This window comes from Stegodyphus dumicola, chromosome 4 (genome assembly GCF_044657685.1).
Source record: "Stegodyphus dumicola isolate Sdum_Otavi_A_Nest chromosome 4, ASM4465768v1".
NCBI lineage: Eukaryota > Metazoa > Arthropoda > Arachnida > Araneae > Eresidae > Stegodyphus > Stegodyphus dumicola.
In genome coordinates, this window is record NC_140771.1 from 187,466,502 (window position 1) to 187,483,628 (window position 17,127).

The 17,127-nt window shown below is 33.4% G+C and overlaps 1 protein-coding gene across 1 annotated transcript in view; it reads right to left on the reverse strand.

The window, feature by feature from the left end:
• The window catches only part of LOC118198847 (nucleolar pre-ribosomal-associated protein 1), a 172,668-nt gene that overhangs the window by 92,163 nt on the left and 63,378 nt on the right, over positions 1 to 17,127 (reverse strand). The window contains exons 11-13 of the mRNA XM_085815882.1: positions 6,420 to 6,507; positions 1,872 to 2,107; positions 1,630 to 1,725 (exon numbers count right to left, since the gene is read on the reverse strand). Of these exons, the coding sequence (XP_085672008.1) occupies positions 1,630 to 1,725; positions 1,872 to 2,107; positions 6,420 to 6,507 (420 nt within the window). The remainder of the gene's footprint in view (positions 1 to 1,629; positions 1,726 to 1,871; positions 2,108 to 6,419; positions 6,508 to 17,127) is intronic.

The window sequence follows — 17,127 nt, forward strand, 5'->3', positions numbered from 1 at the left end:
AAGAAATCCTGGGAAAGAAATAGAAAGGTTATGGTTCTAAAAATGATTTTGATGTTTTATGATTAACTAAAGCATTTATGTAAGTACCTGCATTAGCATTAGCACACCTGCATTAACACTGTACAACATGGATTAATTTGGAAACGACACATAGATTAATGATAAGCAGTTACTATTTTTAGGACAGAAAGGGAAAAGAGCCAAACTTAAATGTAGTGTTAAGGGACTATTGCAAAATAAATTAGAAGTTCGCTTTATACATATACAAATGTAAATTCATGTACATGCATATATAAAAAAATCTGATGTGTACACCACATGACTTCCTTGTACAGAATATTAAATTATACGCATTTTTTCTTGCAATTCATTTAAACTTATTAGATTGAATAAAACCTACTTCGCCGTCAGCGCATAAAACACAATAGAATAAATGCATTCTTCAAATTTCACTTTGTTTACCATAGCGACACTCTGGCGCTAGGTTTACTTAACAGTATTATATTTTATTCATATTATAACTCAGAATGCACAAAATTTATATCATTTAAAGAATTATCTAATCGTTGCCACATGTTCTATTCAAATACTATAATAAAGCTAGAACGATGTATAAAAGAAATTAAGCAAACAAAACAAAAAAAGACACAGTTTTTCACAGACGAGTGAGTATTTCTCATTCAATTAATTCAGTTTTCACTTTGCGACAAGGCAAAACTACATAAAAACTCAAGATATCTGTATTAAAAATTACGAAGTAAATCTTAAACGCTTATTTCCTTGAAAAAATTCCAGAAAGGATTAAGCATGATTTAAATAATAAATGAAGGCGTTATCTTTGTTGTTGCGAAGCTAAGTTTCTCTAGATTGGCAACAAATTCGCTATCCTGCTGTTTAAAAAAAACAAAAGCAATGTAAACAAGAGCAATGGCCGCCATCAAAAACGTTATTAGGCTTAGCGGCACTTAAACAATTTTAAAATTGTTGATAATTCTAAAAATATTGCATACAGATTTACTAAAGGCATAAAAACCTTAACCGGAAGATAAGAACAACATAATTCAATCATTTTTAAAGCAAAAAATGTACAATTTACAAACATATAAGAGTAAAGCAACTGAGATCACTGAGCCGGGTAACATAGTGGATATATATATAAATATATTTATATACGTTAGGTGCGGCCGATTGCAACCAAAATACGAGGTGCACATCTACATGTTATAGCAGTCCTATATACAAAATTTCAATGTTCTGAAGCTACTCGTTTTTGAGTTATGCGAGATATGTACGTTTATACGCACGTACATTCGTACAGACGCCACGAAAAATTCTCTTCAGAATTAATTTTAAAGCAGTTTCATAATTCTTTTGGAGGAAAAGAGTGTTTTATTCTGTCCTTACATACAGATATCACGGAAATACATCGTTAAATTGCATTTGAAAGAGGTCAAAATGGGATATTTTCGTTGAAATATGCTGCCTGAAACTTTTCGCGATTACAATACTTCCTTTTTACTTCCTATGAATCATATTCCAATAACATATGTTAATTATGACTTAAAAGTAATTACCACAACAATCTACTGTTAATAAAAATACCAAAGTATTAAAACCAATATGTATTACTTTATATACAACTTCTGATATGCCAGCAATTGTTTGAGAGCCCTGAGGTGATAAGTACACATCAAAAACAATCATCAGAGGTGATTCAGCCATTTTCTGTAAAAATAAATTATGAAATAAATTAACAGAAGCTACATTACTTTACAATTTTAATAGCATCAAAAAATTTAATAGCTACAAAAACATAAAAATACTTCTTTTTGATATGTTTAGCAGGAAATTTAAATAATTCAGTATCATACCTTATTCCATAATACAAGAGTTTCATTTCCTTGTTTTGCAACGATGTCTATGATTTCAATATTGATTTTGCATAGTTCTTCCCTTGTTAATAAATTCGAACATCCCTTTAGATTACTGAACAAAGCAGGCAAATTTAAATTAAAATCTTGACAAACATTAAGTGACAGTTGCTTAAAAACTTTTATTACTTCAAGAACTTTCAATAGCTGAGCTGAAAGTGTTGGAGCAGGGAAATCTATAAGAGGGTTAACAAAATACAGTTTAGTTGCCACATACAAGTAAAAATACAATAAAAATATACATTAATGAAACTTGCCTTTTAAAATTTATTAATTTAGATAATGTCAAATTCAAATAATTTCATTCATATTAAAAATTATTTGGCTATATTTAACAAATTAGGCTTGAAATACAAAAAAGAAAACTATTTTTGAAGATTTTAGGTGCCATTTTGAATAAAAGAATAGCATATATGCTTAAGTAATGTACGCGCATTTTTTACTAAAATTACATCACTAAAATGCAGGTGCGGACATTACACAGGTTGTTCAAATGTCACACTTTTTCTCATGAGTAATTTTGGATGTAAATTTCCTTTCAAACTAAGTTAAGTTTTAAGTGAAAGAAAATGGCATAAGTAATAAAAGTATCAAATTTAAACTTGTCTAATGGCAACCTTAAATTTACAAACTCCCTTTCTCCCATCCACATACATAATAATATAAATTACCCCATTTATGTTACCAACATTCAGCACATATTAGTTTGCACAGGAGCACAATATAGAGGCACAAATTAACCAACACTTGCAATTTTAATATTTACTTTTGCACAAATTAAATAAATGTTAGTTCTTTTAATATCTTGCACACATTACTAAAAAAAAAATCTGTTCTGACACACTGTATGAAAATTTTTCTTGTTATGTCTACTTGAGTGAATGGAAAATCTTTCTGCAGCAAACAGTAGCATAAAAACATACAAGAAGGCAAAAAAAAATGCATATTCTTTCTTTAAAGATGTTTATTGACTAATGTTATTGACTGAAGGGGAAAAGGCGATGCTAAAAAATAATATATATATTTTAAAGTAAGAAGTTCTTTAGTCTTTGGGGTGTGGACATTATGCGGGTCACTTTTTTTATACAAATTTTATCTGTAAAGTTGCTGTGTGGACATTACACGAGCTTATACGGTAGGATTTAAAAAATTACATATCACATATTACATACTCTAATATTTATTCACTATAATGTAGAATTCAATTATGAAGATATTATGAAGGAAAAAATTGAATACAACAGAATAAGAATTTATTACTCATTTTACTAGGCTACACTTTAAATATTTTCAAACTGAAACTCTTTTCAAGAAATGAAGGTATAGGAAGAGTTGTCACTTGGGGTATGATCTATCAAAGCTAGAATGGAGATGGACAAACTTGTACTGTCACCCATGAAACATCCAAGGCTTTTGCTAACATATTCTTTTCCCTCTTGACCATCATGACTTTGTTTAGATCAGGAGGAATACAGTGATGTTACTGAATTGATACATAAGTTTGTCCGAAATATAAGTGAATGCCTACAGCTCTCTATTTTCTCTAATAGTAGCTTTGATGTCGATATTCATTATTCACTCCCTCCAATGTGGTTTTGGGTTAGCAGACTGATGTAATAAATCTCCATAGCTTATCTGTGGGCAGACCAGTTTAAGTAGAAAAGTCAAGATTGGAAATAAAAACAACAGTCAAAAAGAAAATCTCTTCAAACTTGTTGAAAAAACATTTTAAATCAGGGCCTTATATTAGCAAAAGGAAAACTGTTTTGCTGCTTCTTTGTGGCAATGTTTCTTGGATAAAAATACAGCACTGATATAACTATTTAGATTGACTTTTAAATTAATATGCATAAAAAATGGAGAAAGTTCAAAGAAAATTTGTGGAAGAATTGTTTAAGAAATTTTAAAATGCAGAAAAACAAGTGTTACAAAAGAAAGAAAGGCAAGAAGAATGTCAGCAAGAAATAAATCACAGTAACAAATGCAGTCATGATTATAAAAGAATGCTGTTTATTTATTAGAAATGCTGTTTATTTGGAATTTTAATAGTTTTTATTTTGCTGGTGGATCATTTTTCTAAATCTAGAATGATTTCATTTTGTGGATTATTATTGAATAAACGAAGAAAGAGAGTTTTCAATAAAACAGTAATATTCTAATACCATAATACTTGAAAAAAGAAAGACGCTTTAGATGATATTGTGTTCATCACCACATACTAAACTCCCTAATATCTAACGTCAGCCTTGTTTGATTTGCAAGAGGTGCAACTTAATGCAAACTGTTAAGGGCTATTTACATAATTTTCACTCAATATGCACACCTTCAAAATAGTGTGGGTTTGGTTTTTCTTCTGGAATAAAATGAATTATAGATGAATATTTTGATTTTCCAGTGTACATGAAAGCTACATTTATATTACACATATCACCATCCATCATGCAAAAAATTCTTTTACTTTTTTACATTACTAGAGATGCCAATCATTCAGGAAGGTTATTGATAAAATTTAATTATGATTGCAACACCCAAGCATTTCTTATACCAGATGGAAGGCACTTAAAAGCATATACTATCATATAATTGCAATTCTGCACAAGAAAAATAAGATTAAAAATAAATCAAGATATAATTTCCACATGCTATTTTTACTGACCTGATAATGTTAACTTTATTGCACATTTTGCTACAGCCAGCTCTTAATGGTTAAACTTATTCTGGTAATAAACATGTTGTGAGTAATAAATAGTGCTATGGATATTTAGAGGGTCAGTGGATAAATTGGAACAAAACTGAATTTGATTCTTCCACTCAGTGCTAAAAATCCTTTCAGTCATTGCAATCTGAACTACCATAAGCAGCACATTTTGCCATACTTGCACAATTTCTTATCTCACAGAATAACTACAGCAGTTGTTTTAATCCTTCTACATAAATTTCTTTTAGATGACAGAATCATGAAACATTAATTGAAACAAAAGAGTCTGCATTGCTAGCAAATTCAAGTGGAATATTATGCTCCACCAGAAATAATGAAAATAAAAATTTCACATTTATAAAGAATTGTCATAGTTTTTTTAAAGAAAAATGATTGATACTGCGTAAAAGTAGAACTTATTTTCATCTAGTCCTGGTGTTTATTAAATTGCACTGTCTGCAGACTTAAATGACTTTTTGTCATGACCACCATCTGTAACCAAAAGGTCACTACTGCACACAGAACAGAACACAAGATTTTTCAGAATTTCAAAGAAAGAAACACAGCCATTCTTCATTATGACTTAGTTTTTAGATGAACCTTTTGCCTCTTTAAAAGCAATATGGTAAATATATTTACCACAACAACTTTTCATAAAAATACATGTAGGTGTCATATACATGTGTTTATGGCTTCAACAAGTCCCATATTAAAATCTGTCATATATTTCGAAACATATGCAAGTGACACCAGCTGAGTCAATTTGACATATTGATTGCATTGTCAGCCCAACCACTATAATTGGTATGTAGTATCTATCATGACATGCACTATAGCTGGTATGTAGTATCTATCATGACATGAGCAGAATCACACATTTTGATCCTTCCCATTTGTAACTGGCATTTTCCATAGCAATTTTTATCGCAACTATAATTCTGAAACAAATGGTAAATTAACAGTAATAATTATGGAAAATAAATTACAGTTGGCATCTCTACATTCTGCCCATGCAAATGCAGCATTTTTAATTTCCTTGAAGAACTTTCTCTTGTATGTACAACTCAATTAATTATTATATGCAGAAGACCAAATCTATAGCTTATTTTTGCATTCACCATGATTTTTCTCTCTACTCATAGCTCTTATTACTTTTGATTTAACATAATCGATATATTTATTTCACTTGAATAAATATATTATTATTAGCCCAAAAATTATAAAATAAAACAGCCTAATAGAATAGAGTACGCCTCTAGATAATATGAGAGATATTCGTTAATGCCAATGACTGAGTTACAAAACCATATCAATATACCATATCATTAATAACATACCTGAAAATTTTAGAATAAAATTCAACATTTAAATATTACCAAACATTTAAAAATTGAGAATGTTAAAAAAAAGTAATGATAATCAACTTTCACAAAATCATGGTGATGAATATGATTTAAGATATAAACTAAAGTCAAAATGCAATAATAAAAGTACACAAACAAAGAATGGCTCATAATAGCAATGAATTTGATTAAAATTATTGCTGCATAAGTATTGTACTAGAAGAAAATAAATTTAAAATAATCAAAAGTTTGTGGAAATCTAATTGTTCTAACACCTTGTACAAAATAAATGTCTACTTCTTTCTAAAATATTACCACAACCCCATAACATGATCAAAAATTCATAAAAAGATTTTAAATTACTTCATGTTAAAAATCCGACAGTCAATTAAAGTATGTTGCTTTCATATAATGAAGATCGGGACATAAAAAAATATAATAACTTACCTTTATCTATATTATTTTCAGGTGCTGATTCATTTCTTGATGTTAATCTATTCCAATAGGTTTGTAGCTCTTTCATTACATTTAAATTCTGGCAAAACATATTGATAATGGTGATTAGGCAAGAACTGATATTAATAACAAATATTTAAACCAAAAGATATACAGATATATGTATAGCAATACACACACCGAAATGTCAAAGAAACAGTGGTACATATGAGCCTATGCAGAATACATACTAACACTATACCTGTCTTAAATTAGAAGTCAAATAAAAAAAATCAACATTACATTTGCAAATTTTCACAGGACTAGTTTCAATGGTTTTATTGAACCATCATCTTTAGCAGCCAAAGCGCAAATGAACGGGATAAGATAAGAACGGCTGGACAAAAGTTAAGCTACTAACACCATCTATTGATGAAATGAGAACTAAAACATAATTTCCTTAAAGGCTGAAGGCAAAGATGGATTGGAATTAAGGTCGTTAACTAGAACAAAAAGATTTTTTTTTTCTTTTCTTTTAGCCTCTAGAAAATCTAATTCACCAATGAAAGATGTTCTTTGAATAATTTTGGCTGCAGAAAAATTGAAAGTGTGATTTTCAGACCAACAATGCAACAGAGGACTTCTGTGTTTCCTTTTTTCTAACTTATGCCACATGTTCCTTAACGTGAAATTTTAAGGCTTTCTTAATTTGGCCAATATAAATTAAATCACACTGACAAGAAATCCATAAATGCCCCAGGAATTCATATTCAGAATGGAGTCCTTGAGTCCTCGGAATTTTACTGATAGGAGAATAAACGACGCAAAAGTTCAATTTTTTCAAAACACGTCCAATTTTATAACTAATTGATGGAAAGAAAGGAATGAGAACAGAATTCTAATAATCTCCTAAAACAAGTGTGTGCTTTTTGGTGTGTTGAGATAAGAATTTTTTAACTGCTTGATTAATAATGTTGGATGAAAAGCCCCTGTCAATAGCTACTGCTTTTAAATAATTTAGTTCTTGATCAAGAGCCAATTTGGAGGAGCAAACATGAAATGCGCGGAAAACATAGGGGAAAAATTAAGCTAACTTTTGTTTAGTTGGATGATATGATTTGAAGTGCGGTGGAAGGCAAACCCATGAAGGTTTACAGGAAACCATAGTACTGAAGTTGGATGTGTTACGTGTGAACAAAATGCCGAAGAAGAGAAGAGAATTGCATGTCTCAAGTCTAAAAGTGAACTGAATAGAAGGATCAATGGAATTCATTGTTGAAAAAACATTATTTAAATCATCTTTATTACTGTGAAATAGGGTAAAAGTATCGTCTACTTAGCAGAACCATACCGAGAAGTTTAAAGTTTCAAATAATTTTGATTCATAATAATGCATGTAGATATAGCCATGATGGGACTGAGAGGGCTTTCCGTGGCTAATCCCTCAGTTTGCTTCTGATACTTATTTTGGAAAACAAAATGCATTTGTTTTAAACAGAGTTGAGAGAGGGAAATTAGCTCATCAGTTTTGCTATAAGAGAAATGAAATCCACGAAGTCTGGTTTCTAGACATCTTAATGCACTCTACACTGGAACATTGGTGAATAATGATTTTACATCAAAAGAAACCATGAGTGAATTTCTAGGAGAAATGCTTTTAACTTTTTTTACAAACTCTACTGAATTCTTTATGGTGTAAATGTTAAACTTTGAAAGAAGTTTGAAGAATTGAAAATCTAGAAACTAAATATTTAGCTAACGCATACGAGTCAGTGCGTAAATTTGATACTATAGGGTGGAAAGGAATACCATTTATGAATTTTGGTAAGAGTATATAATCTGGCACAATTCACAACAGATAGGATAAGCGACTGTTTTAAGTTGGTTGAAAGGATTTGTGAAGACTTGATTGCAGTTTTTATTTTTGAGAGGTCCGAAGGTAACACTAGAAATATTAACTATTGGCTTAATATTTACAATGGGAAGATTTTTTGAAGTACTTAAATTGGAAGACTGTAAAAGAAGTTTTTCAAATTTAAATGCAAGGGTGTTTTTATGATGGTTAACCACATTCTCAGTTCTAGACCAAGACTCTTGTTCAATGTCAGTGAATTTTGGATATGAATTAGCGAGTTCCAAATGAAGCTTATATAATAGCTTATGTTCGATTTTGGATAACTGTTGTAATGTATCCCTTATGATGGACCGAAGCAAGGCAAGTTTGTAGTGTAAGAGAATTCTTGAAACACGATTGGAAGATTTTTGATTAGATTTTATTTCAATGAAGAGATTGGAGATCAATTTTTTGCAGGTTCAGGTTATAGTGCAGAGGTCATCCATTGTTTAACCATTGGTAATGTGGGAATTATCCAACTGCACTATCTCTTTATTTGAACATAATTTTTTGAAGAATTTTGACATATTTACATTTTTTTACATATGAATACAATATAGTTGTGACATATGGTGCCTTTCATATTCGAATACATAATGGTAAATATAGAACATAATAGTAAATACAGAACATAAAGGCAAATATATAACATAAAGGTAAATATATAACATATTGATACATAATAACATACATATAACAATAAATTTATGAACATATATATATATATATATACATACTTGCCAACCTATGACACTCGAAAATCAGGACATTTTTTAAAGAAATCGGGAGATTTTTCACAATGTTAAAAAGACTTTTTAAAAGATGAAAATATAGTTTTTAATAATGAATTAACTTTAAATAGTAACTGATTCTTAAATGCAAGCAATACAAAAATACCTTACACATAAAAAACATTTTTATTACATGCATCGTTTAAGGGGGAAAAAAACTTTAAACAGTTTCCGTACAAATTTTATAAACAGCGGCAGATTTTGCTTTCTTTAAGAAAGAAACTTCATAATTTTGTTCATAGCAATTGCCACATAGGCCTGCTTTTGCTAATATAAGTTTTTCTAATGTGTCATCACTAATTTTAGATCTAAATTTAGTCCTACTAGCAAGGAATATAACTGAGAGTTCTATTTTCCTTCTTGGTTGTTTAATTTTTAATGCTATTTGCAAGCACTGATATATGTTAGTCTCAGGAAGTTTCAAGTGATAATTTTTCGTTAATGGACATTTGAATATGTAATGGTTGTAGTCGCCCCTTTCCTCACATATACATTGCTCAGAAGGAGCTATGTTTTGTTTGTAAAAATACCTGGGGAAGGGACCATGTCCTGTTATAAGCCAACTGATTAGATGGTTTGTACTAAGTCTGTCCGTATTGATATGAAGTTTGAGTTGGAAGAGTCTTCTCACTTTATCGCTATTTTTCCATTCTTCTACCCATACTTGTTCCCGTAGGCATATAAGTTGGTGTTTTAGCTGAGGTTTGGGCTAAGAGGGATTTTTTTATTTCTGCATCAGTGTTAGTGATAGCAGATTTTGCCGCTTCATCTACTTCTTCATTTCCAGAAATCCCCTCATGGGATTTAACCCATGAAATAGTAGAATGTATATCGAGATTCAAGATGGAAATATCTTCAATGATCGGAGAATTATGTTATAATGCACACACATCTGACTCCTTCTTCCATTTTGGAGCCATCTGTGTATGCGCATTGGTAGTAGTCTCTACTTTGTGTATCTTTTGCAATACAGTTGATTTTTTTAATTTACTGCTGGGTTCCTTCTGTATGGGTTACAGAGAGATTCATAATTGGAATATTCAAAGTCTCTATTCTTTGAATCTTTCTTGGGATGGAGCTTTTTTCATTTTCTGATACAATGCTCTAGTCTTGTTCCCCTCTGTTCTCAGATTCCACCAATTAACTATAATTTTTTGTTGAGGTCTTAAATGATTCTTGCTATGTTCTTGGATTACTTTGATAAATTTTTCAGTGATATCATTTAATTCTTTACTATTATGTGCAGATATAATTTCATTGTTGATATTCTAGAAATCTTGTTTTATTGAGGTTATCAGGTTCAATGTTCCGTCTAACCTTCTTCGGGAACATGCAAGGACCTGACTCGGAACAGAGAGCTTACTAAAGCTATGTTCAAAACTGTGGGAAGTAGACAGGATACACAAGGAGGGTATACAAAACCCTTTATTTTTCTCTATTTACAATAACTTCCGTACTTCGGAAATACACAGACTCGCTACTTGGGGTCAAAACGTAAAAGTATAAAAATAAAACTAAACTCTAATTTAACTTTAAAATAATAAACGTGGAAGATTGGCCTTATATTAACAGGAAGCCGTATGTAGTACAGATAACTGAGAACACTACAATACGTTTAGAAATTATCAAGAGGATTAAAACCTCTGGCCTGGAAGGCAACAGCAACTGAGTAAAACTTCTAAGGTAAGCGGCCTGCTTCGACTAACTCCTTCCTCTCTCTCGCTTGGCAAAAAGCCACAACTTAAATACTTGGCGTTCGTCAGACAAACTTTGCATAAATACTTTAACGCTTATAATTCTGGCCGGAAGTAGAAAATAAGAAGTGATAGTAAAGATTTAAAATAAAATAAATGTTAGTAAAACTTAAGATCCTTACATACTTCCCGCCAGAGTTAATTAGTTTGAAACTGAGGTCTAAAACGACCTTGTTGAAAACTTTTAGCTCTAGAATCTAACGTGAGGCCAATCTTTTACAAACATTTTTCGCTAGAAACTAGAAATTTAAAAGAAAGAAATTTGTTTTTACAATAGCAGCTCCCAGGACACACAATTTTTTTTTCATCTGTACTGCATCTAAACAGGAGCTTTTATTCAAATCTGGTTCCTTCTAAACTAGTTTAATGAAATGTTACACAATGAAATGGCAAGTAACATGTATAATTATATTTCTCTTAACATTCTTATTTCATTCATGACTATTTTAATTATCTCTCCCCGTGTTCTCTGACATGTGTTGTAAAAGAACACCAAACACGAATGTGTTTCTGTCTACGTGTTCAACACTTCCTCCTACAATCAAAACACTAACGTGTTAAAATTCAACATACCAAGACCTCGTAACACACCCTAATTTCAACTCTAAACCCTGAGGTACTATTCTGAAAGTGGCTAACTCTGAAGTGTAGCATCAGAGAGCCTAACTACATCATTCAACCTTTAACACATATTCACCATGATTTAGTCTTTTTACAGTCACACGAATAAAATAAAATTTTAACATTACTTTCACTTTTACCATATCACGGTATTTCTTAACATTTAAAATAACAGTTCACATTGTATATAAGAACATATTATCATGCCGTTAATTTTATACATTTGAAAACATACATTAGTAGTACATTGTTAACTTCTATTCTTTTCAAAGCAAGTGCCAATTCTTTCTACATTGAAATAATACATTTCAAAAAGTCTTTCAGACTAAAACTTCTTTCTTGCCAGAATGTTTTAAATAATATTTATACAATAACTTTTTACAATATTTAAGTCTTTACACAACGCTATTATACATCAACTTTAGTTTTACGCGCGAGTAATTGAAAAACATAATACCAAAATCGGTAAGAACTCATTTCTCGCCCTTTTGGCGATAAAAGTAGACCTCGCATGAGGTAAAACTTCTTGAAATCTGCCACTTGCAGTAAGAATGAAAGATTAACTTAAGTTTGCAAAGTAACATAAAATTTTACTTATCTTTGTAATATTCGGACATTCTTTTCTGGGCCCAGTCCTTAAAGGTAGTGCAGATAGTGGTTTGATTTATCCTCCTTCTTGTACAGGCTCGCCCTTCAGTGCCTTCCTCTAGATGCTTTCTTTTTTCTCCAGTTCGGTCACCTTTGAATACCTTCTTTTTCGCTTCTGCCTGTGGTCTTGGTCGTTTGATGGCAGCTGGTCTTGGCAAAACCGGGAAACTTCTTTCGTGTTCCTGCTTGGACCTCGTTGCTGGCCGTTCAAATTTTCCTTGTAACTTTTCCTCCGCTGCTGATGGCCCTTCCGCAGTTCGGCGACATTTGCTACGGAGAGTCCTGTCGGATGAGTAGACCTTCCGTTTTAGAGCCGGGTTATAGTTGCCGTCATTTCTCCTGGCTCTCTTTGCAAACGTCGTCCTTCTCCCTTCTTCATTCTGGGGGTGTTCGTGAACTCTCTTTTCTGGACGGTGGAACGGCTTCTTTTTCTTGCTACCTTCAATTTTTCCGCGGGGAAACTTTCTTTTCATTTGCTCCTGCCTCTTAATGGCCTCCCCTTGTACTTGTCGTTTTTCCACCTCTGGAGCTTGTGCCTGCTGTGTCTACCGTGCCGGATCCTGCAAAAGATCTGAAAATATTTGCATTTTATTATGATCATAGTAGGGTTTGATTTGATCAACGTTTGCGGAGCAGGTTTCACCATTTCTGGCTTTTAACACTACTACAGCGTGAGTTATTTTTTCTATAACATATGGTCCTTCAAATTGTGGAAAAAATTTGGCAGTTTTATCTTCTGGTGCTGAAGAAAGTGAATGCTTAATTTTTAAAACTTCATCCCCTACTTTATAAGTTACTCCCCGTTGTTTCAAATCATAATATAATTTTTGTTTTCTCTGTGCTACTTCAGTATTCTTCTTTGCTTCCTTAATTAGTTTTTCTATATCACCCATTTTAAATTCTGGGGCTCTTTGTTCCACATAAAATAATTTATCTAACGGCGTTATAATCTTTCTGCCTAAAAACAACTCAGCAGGAGTTTTGCCTGTTGTATCATGTTTTGCGGTCCTAAGGGCGAAAGCAAATTCATTGACATAGTTATCCCAGCTTTTATGAAAATTTTTAACATAACTACGGATAATTTTCACTATATTTCTATTGACCCGTTCCGCTATATTTGATTGCGGCCGATACGGGACCATTTTTAAATGACGTATGCCCAGTTTTTGGCACATGTCTTCAAATATATTACTTACAAATTGAGGACCATTATCTGATATAACTTTTAGGGGCGCCCCGTATTTTAAAATATATTTATTTAAAATAGACTCAGTAACTAATTCCGCGGAGGCTCGTTTTAAGGGAACAATTTTGGTCCATTTACTAAAATGATCAACCATAACAAGGAGATAGTGACTTTCATTTAACTGACTTTTTGGGAAAGGGCCCAATAAATCGATGCCAATTATTTCATTTGGAAATTCGGATTTAACACTATTTAGAAACCCGGCCGGGCGGAAATTAATATAATTAACTGCTTGACATGTTGGGCAGGACTGGACATACGCCCTTGTTAACTTTTGCAGTTCAGGAAAATAGACTGCCTCGCGTACGCGTTGGATAGTTTTTCGAATACCAGCATGAGAAGCTAAAGGGCTGTCATGGAGCTCCTGCAGGATATTTAATCTAAGACTAGCTGGGATAACAGGTCGAAATTCGTAGTTTTTGTATAAAATAATAGACCATCTATTAGTTCGTAATGGGCCGCCCTATTTCTTATCGCCACAATATCTTGGTGGCTAAAATTTTCAGGATCCTTTAAATACTCATAAATGCTTCCAAACTCAGGATCTTTACCCAGTTCGGTTATTACAGTTTCTCAGGAATTTATTGTACATGCTGTGAGCATTGCCACCTTTACAGTATTACCTTGTTCATCTATTTTAATTCTTGATAGGGCATCTGCTACGATATTTTCCTTTCCGGGGGTATGCTTGATTACCAGATTATATTCTTGTAGCTTGAGTGCCCATCTTATTAACCTTGGGGATAAGTTTTTCCCTGAGTACAATCTAGTTACCGCCGCATGATCAGAGTACACTGTTATTGGCGCCTTTCCAAAATAGACTCGGAACTTTTGCACTGCTAACAGAACTGCAAGTGCCTCTCTCTCGGTCGCGGAATAGTTTCTTTGTGTTTGATTTAAAGTTCGGCTAAAAAATGCCACGGGCTGCTGATTTTGCGAAAGTACCGCTCCTACCGCATAATCCGAAGCATCCGCTGAAATTTCTAAATTCTCATCCTTTTCAGGAAATTTCAACACAGGGGCTTGCGTTAATGCTTGTTTTAATTTTTCGAAAGCACTATTGGCTTCGGCCGTCCACGAGAATCTTGCCTTTTTCCTTTTTAATTTTAACAATGGCTCAGCGATAGCTGCAAAATCTTTTATAAAGGACCTATAATATGAACAAAGTCCTAGAAAGAAGAGAGCTTCTTCGCCGTGTTTGGAGTCGGATACTTTTGTACAGCAATTATTTTTGATTTGTCTGTCTCTATTCCTTTCTGAGATATTTTGTAACCTAAATATTTTAATTCAGGGGCTGCAAATTTGCACTTTTCGACATTAACTTTTAGACCGGCCTCATTTAATAAAGAAAACACCTGTCTTAAATCCTGTACATGTTGGTCGAGATTATCACTAGTAATAATGATATCATCTAAATAGATAAATGTGGACTTTCCAAGAACAGGTCTTAACACAATGTCCATACATCGCTGAAATGTTGTCGGTGCCCCTGAAAGGCCAAACGGCATACGCAAAAATGCATAAGTGCCAGACTTGGTTATAAAAGCAGTCTTAGGCACGTCCTCAGGCCTGACCCCTATTTGAAAATAACCAGTCGTCAAGTCTAAAGTCATCATATATTTGGTGGATGTTATGTTCCTTAGAATCTCCTCAATAATAGGTAACGGATATACCGGATATTTAGTTATGGAGTTTAATTTACGGTAATCAATTGCGAATCTCCACCTTTTTGGATGTGTCAAAGGATAGTCATTATTTTTCTTACATAAAACCACCGGGCTAGCATAACTACTTGAGATGGGCGTTATGATCTTTTTACATATAGCATATCGGTGATATGCCATTCTATAATTTTTTCCTTATTCTTATCATACCGGTATGCTTTGTGGCGAACTGGCATTGAATCTCCGGTGTCAATACTATGGTTAGTAACCTGAGTAAATCCTGGAATATCACTAAATAACGAAGCAAATTCACTTACCACTTGTCGGATTCTTCCTTGCTCGTCATTAGGCAGGTGGTCAAGATTTAACATCGGCGGTTCAGCCTTTTCTGCACGAACTGGTTTCATCGTCAGCTTAAGGGACGCTTCATTAAAATCCAGCGTTGCTTGTGCATCTGAAAGAAAATCTATTCCTAAGATTATATGTGCTTGCAGATTCTTTACTACATACAGCGGTACTTTACCTATACACTTACATTTTTCTCCTTGCGCCGCTAACACTGTCTTATTATCCGAATTATATATGCGGTATTTCCAAAAGCACTTCCTAAAAAAATCTTCTGCCACACAGGAACACTGTGCGCCTGTATCCAGGAGTGCGGTGGCTGGGATATTATTCACCAACACTTCAATCTTCGGAAGAGTCAAATTTTTCACCATTACTGTATTTAACTTGAAGGAAGAGGGGTTTTCGTGTCCTTCGGATTTCCACACCCTCTCGTCAGCAGAAATCCGTTTTAGTTTAACTTATTTTTCATTTCCGTGCTTTCCTTCTTTTTCCCCTGGCCTTGAGACTTTTTTTCTGGATTGCTATTGAACTGTCGACGTTCGCCGGCTGTTTTTGAATGCTCGGGTTTCCTTGCTCACTGATTCGCTTTGCTTCCGTAGCCGTGTGCTTGAGTTTGCTGTAGTCTTGGCGCACCAAATTGGTTTCGCTGTTGATATTGGCGTCTTCTTTCAGCGTCCGCCATTCTTCTACTTTCAAACTGGATTGCTAGCTCAAATAACTTTTCCAGTGTAGTCGGATTTCTTAATTCAATAAAGTCTTGCACTTGGGGCAGTAACCTCGGCAAAATGACTTGAATTATCTCAGGATCCGGACGGATCCATACAAGAGTTTGAAGACGTGAATTTTTCTTAAAATAAAGCTTGAGAGGTTTTCGATTCTTTGTTGATATATACTAAAAAGTTCCGTTTCTAATTTCGCACGATCCCTTACGACAGGGAAGGCTTTTAGTAGGGCAGTCTTGAAATTCTCGTAAGTATAGGTGGGACTTCCTGCTTGACCCAAGAGACTTCTGCCTATACATTTGAACCAATTAAGCGCTTGGCCCCTCAAAGCGCTGGTAGCTAAGGTAACTTTTTGAAACTCGTGCACGGGGTAGAGCATGAAGTGGTCATCCAATTTTTCCAAAAAACTGGTTACCGGTGAATTTCCATTAAATGTTGCTTCTGGTTTCATCGAAGCGCGCATGGTCTGGACGATGTAACCAAATCCTTCCAGGGCGGCAGCTGGCATTTCTGGATTCTGAGCTGTTTTTGCAGGCAGCACAGGTTCTTCTTGAAACTCGGCCACGGTTATTCTTCTTCGTTGGGCGCCACTATCAGGTTCAATGTTCCGTCTAACCTTCTTCGGGAACATGCAAGGACCTGACTCGGAACAGAGAGCTTACTAAAGCTATGTTCAAAACTGTGGGAAGTAGACAGGATACACAAGAAGGGTATACAAAACCCTTTATTTTTCTCTATTTACAATAACTTCCGTACTTCGGAAATACACAGACCCGCTACTTGGGGTCAAAACGTAAAAGTATAAAAATAAAACTAAACTCTAATTTAACTTTAAAATAATAAACGTGGAAGATTGGCCTTATATTAACAGGAAGACGTATGTAGTACAGATAACTGAGAACACTACAATACATTTAAAAATTATCAAGAGGATTAAAACCTCTGGCCTGGAAGGCAACAGCAACTGAGTAAAACTTCTAAGGTAAACGGCCTGCTTCGACTAACTGCTTCCTCTCTCTCGCTTGGCAAAAA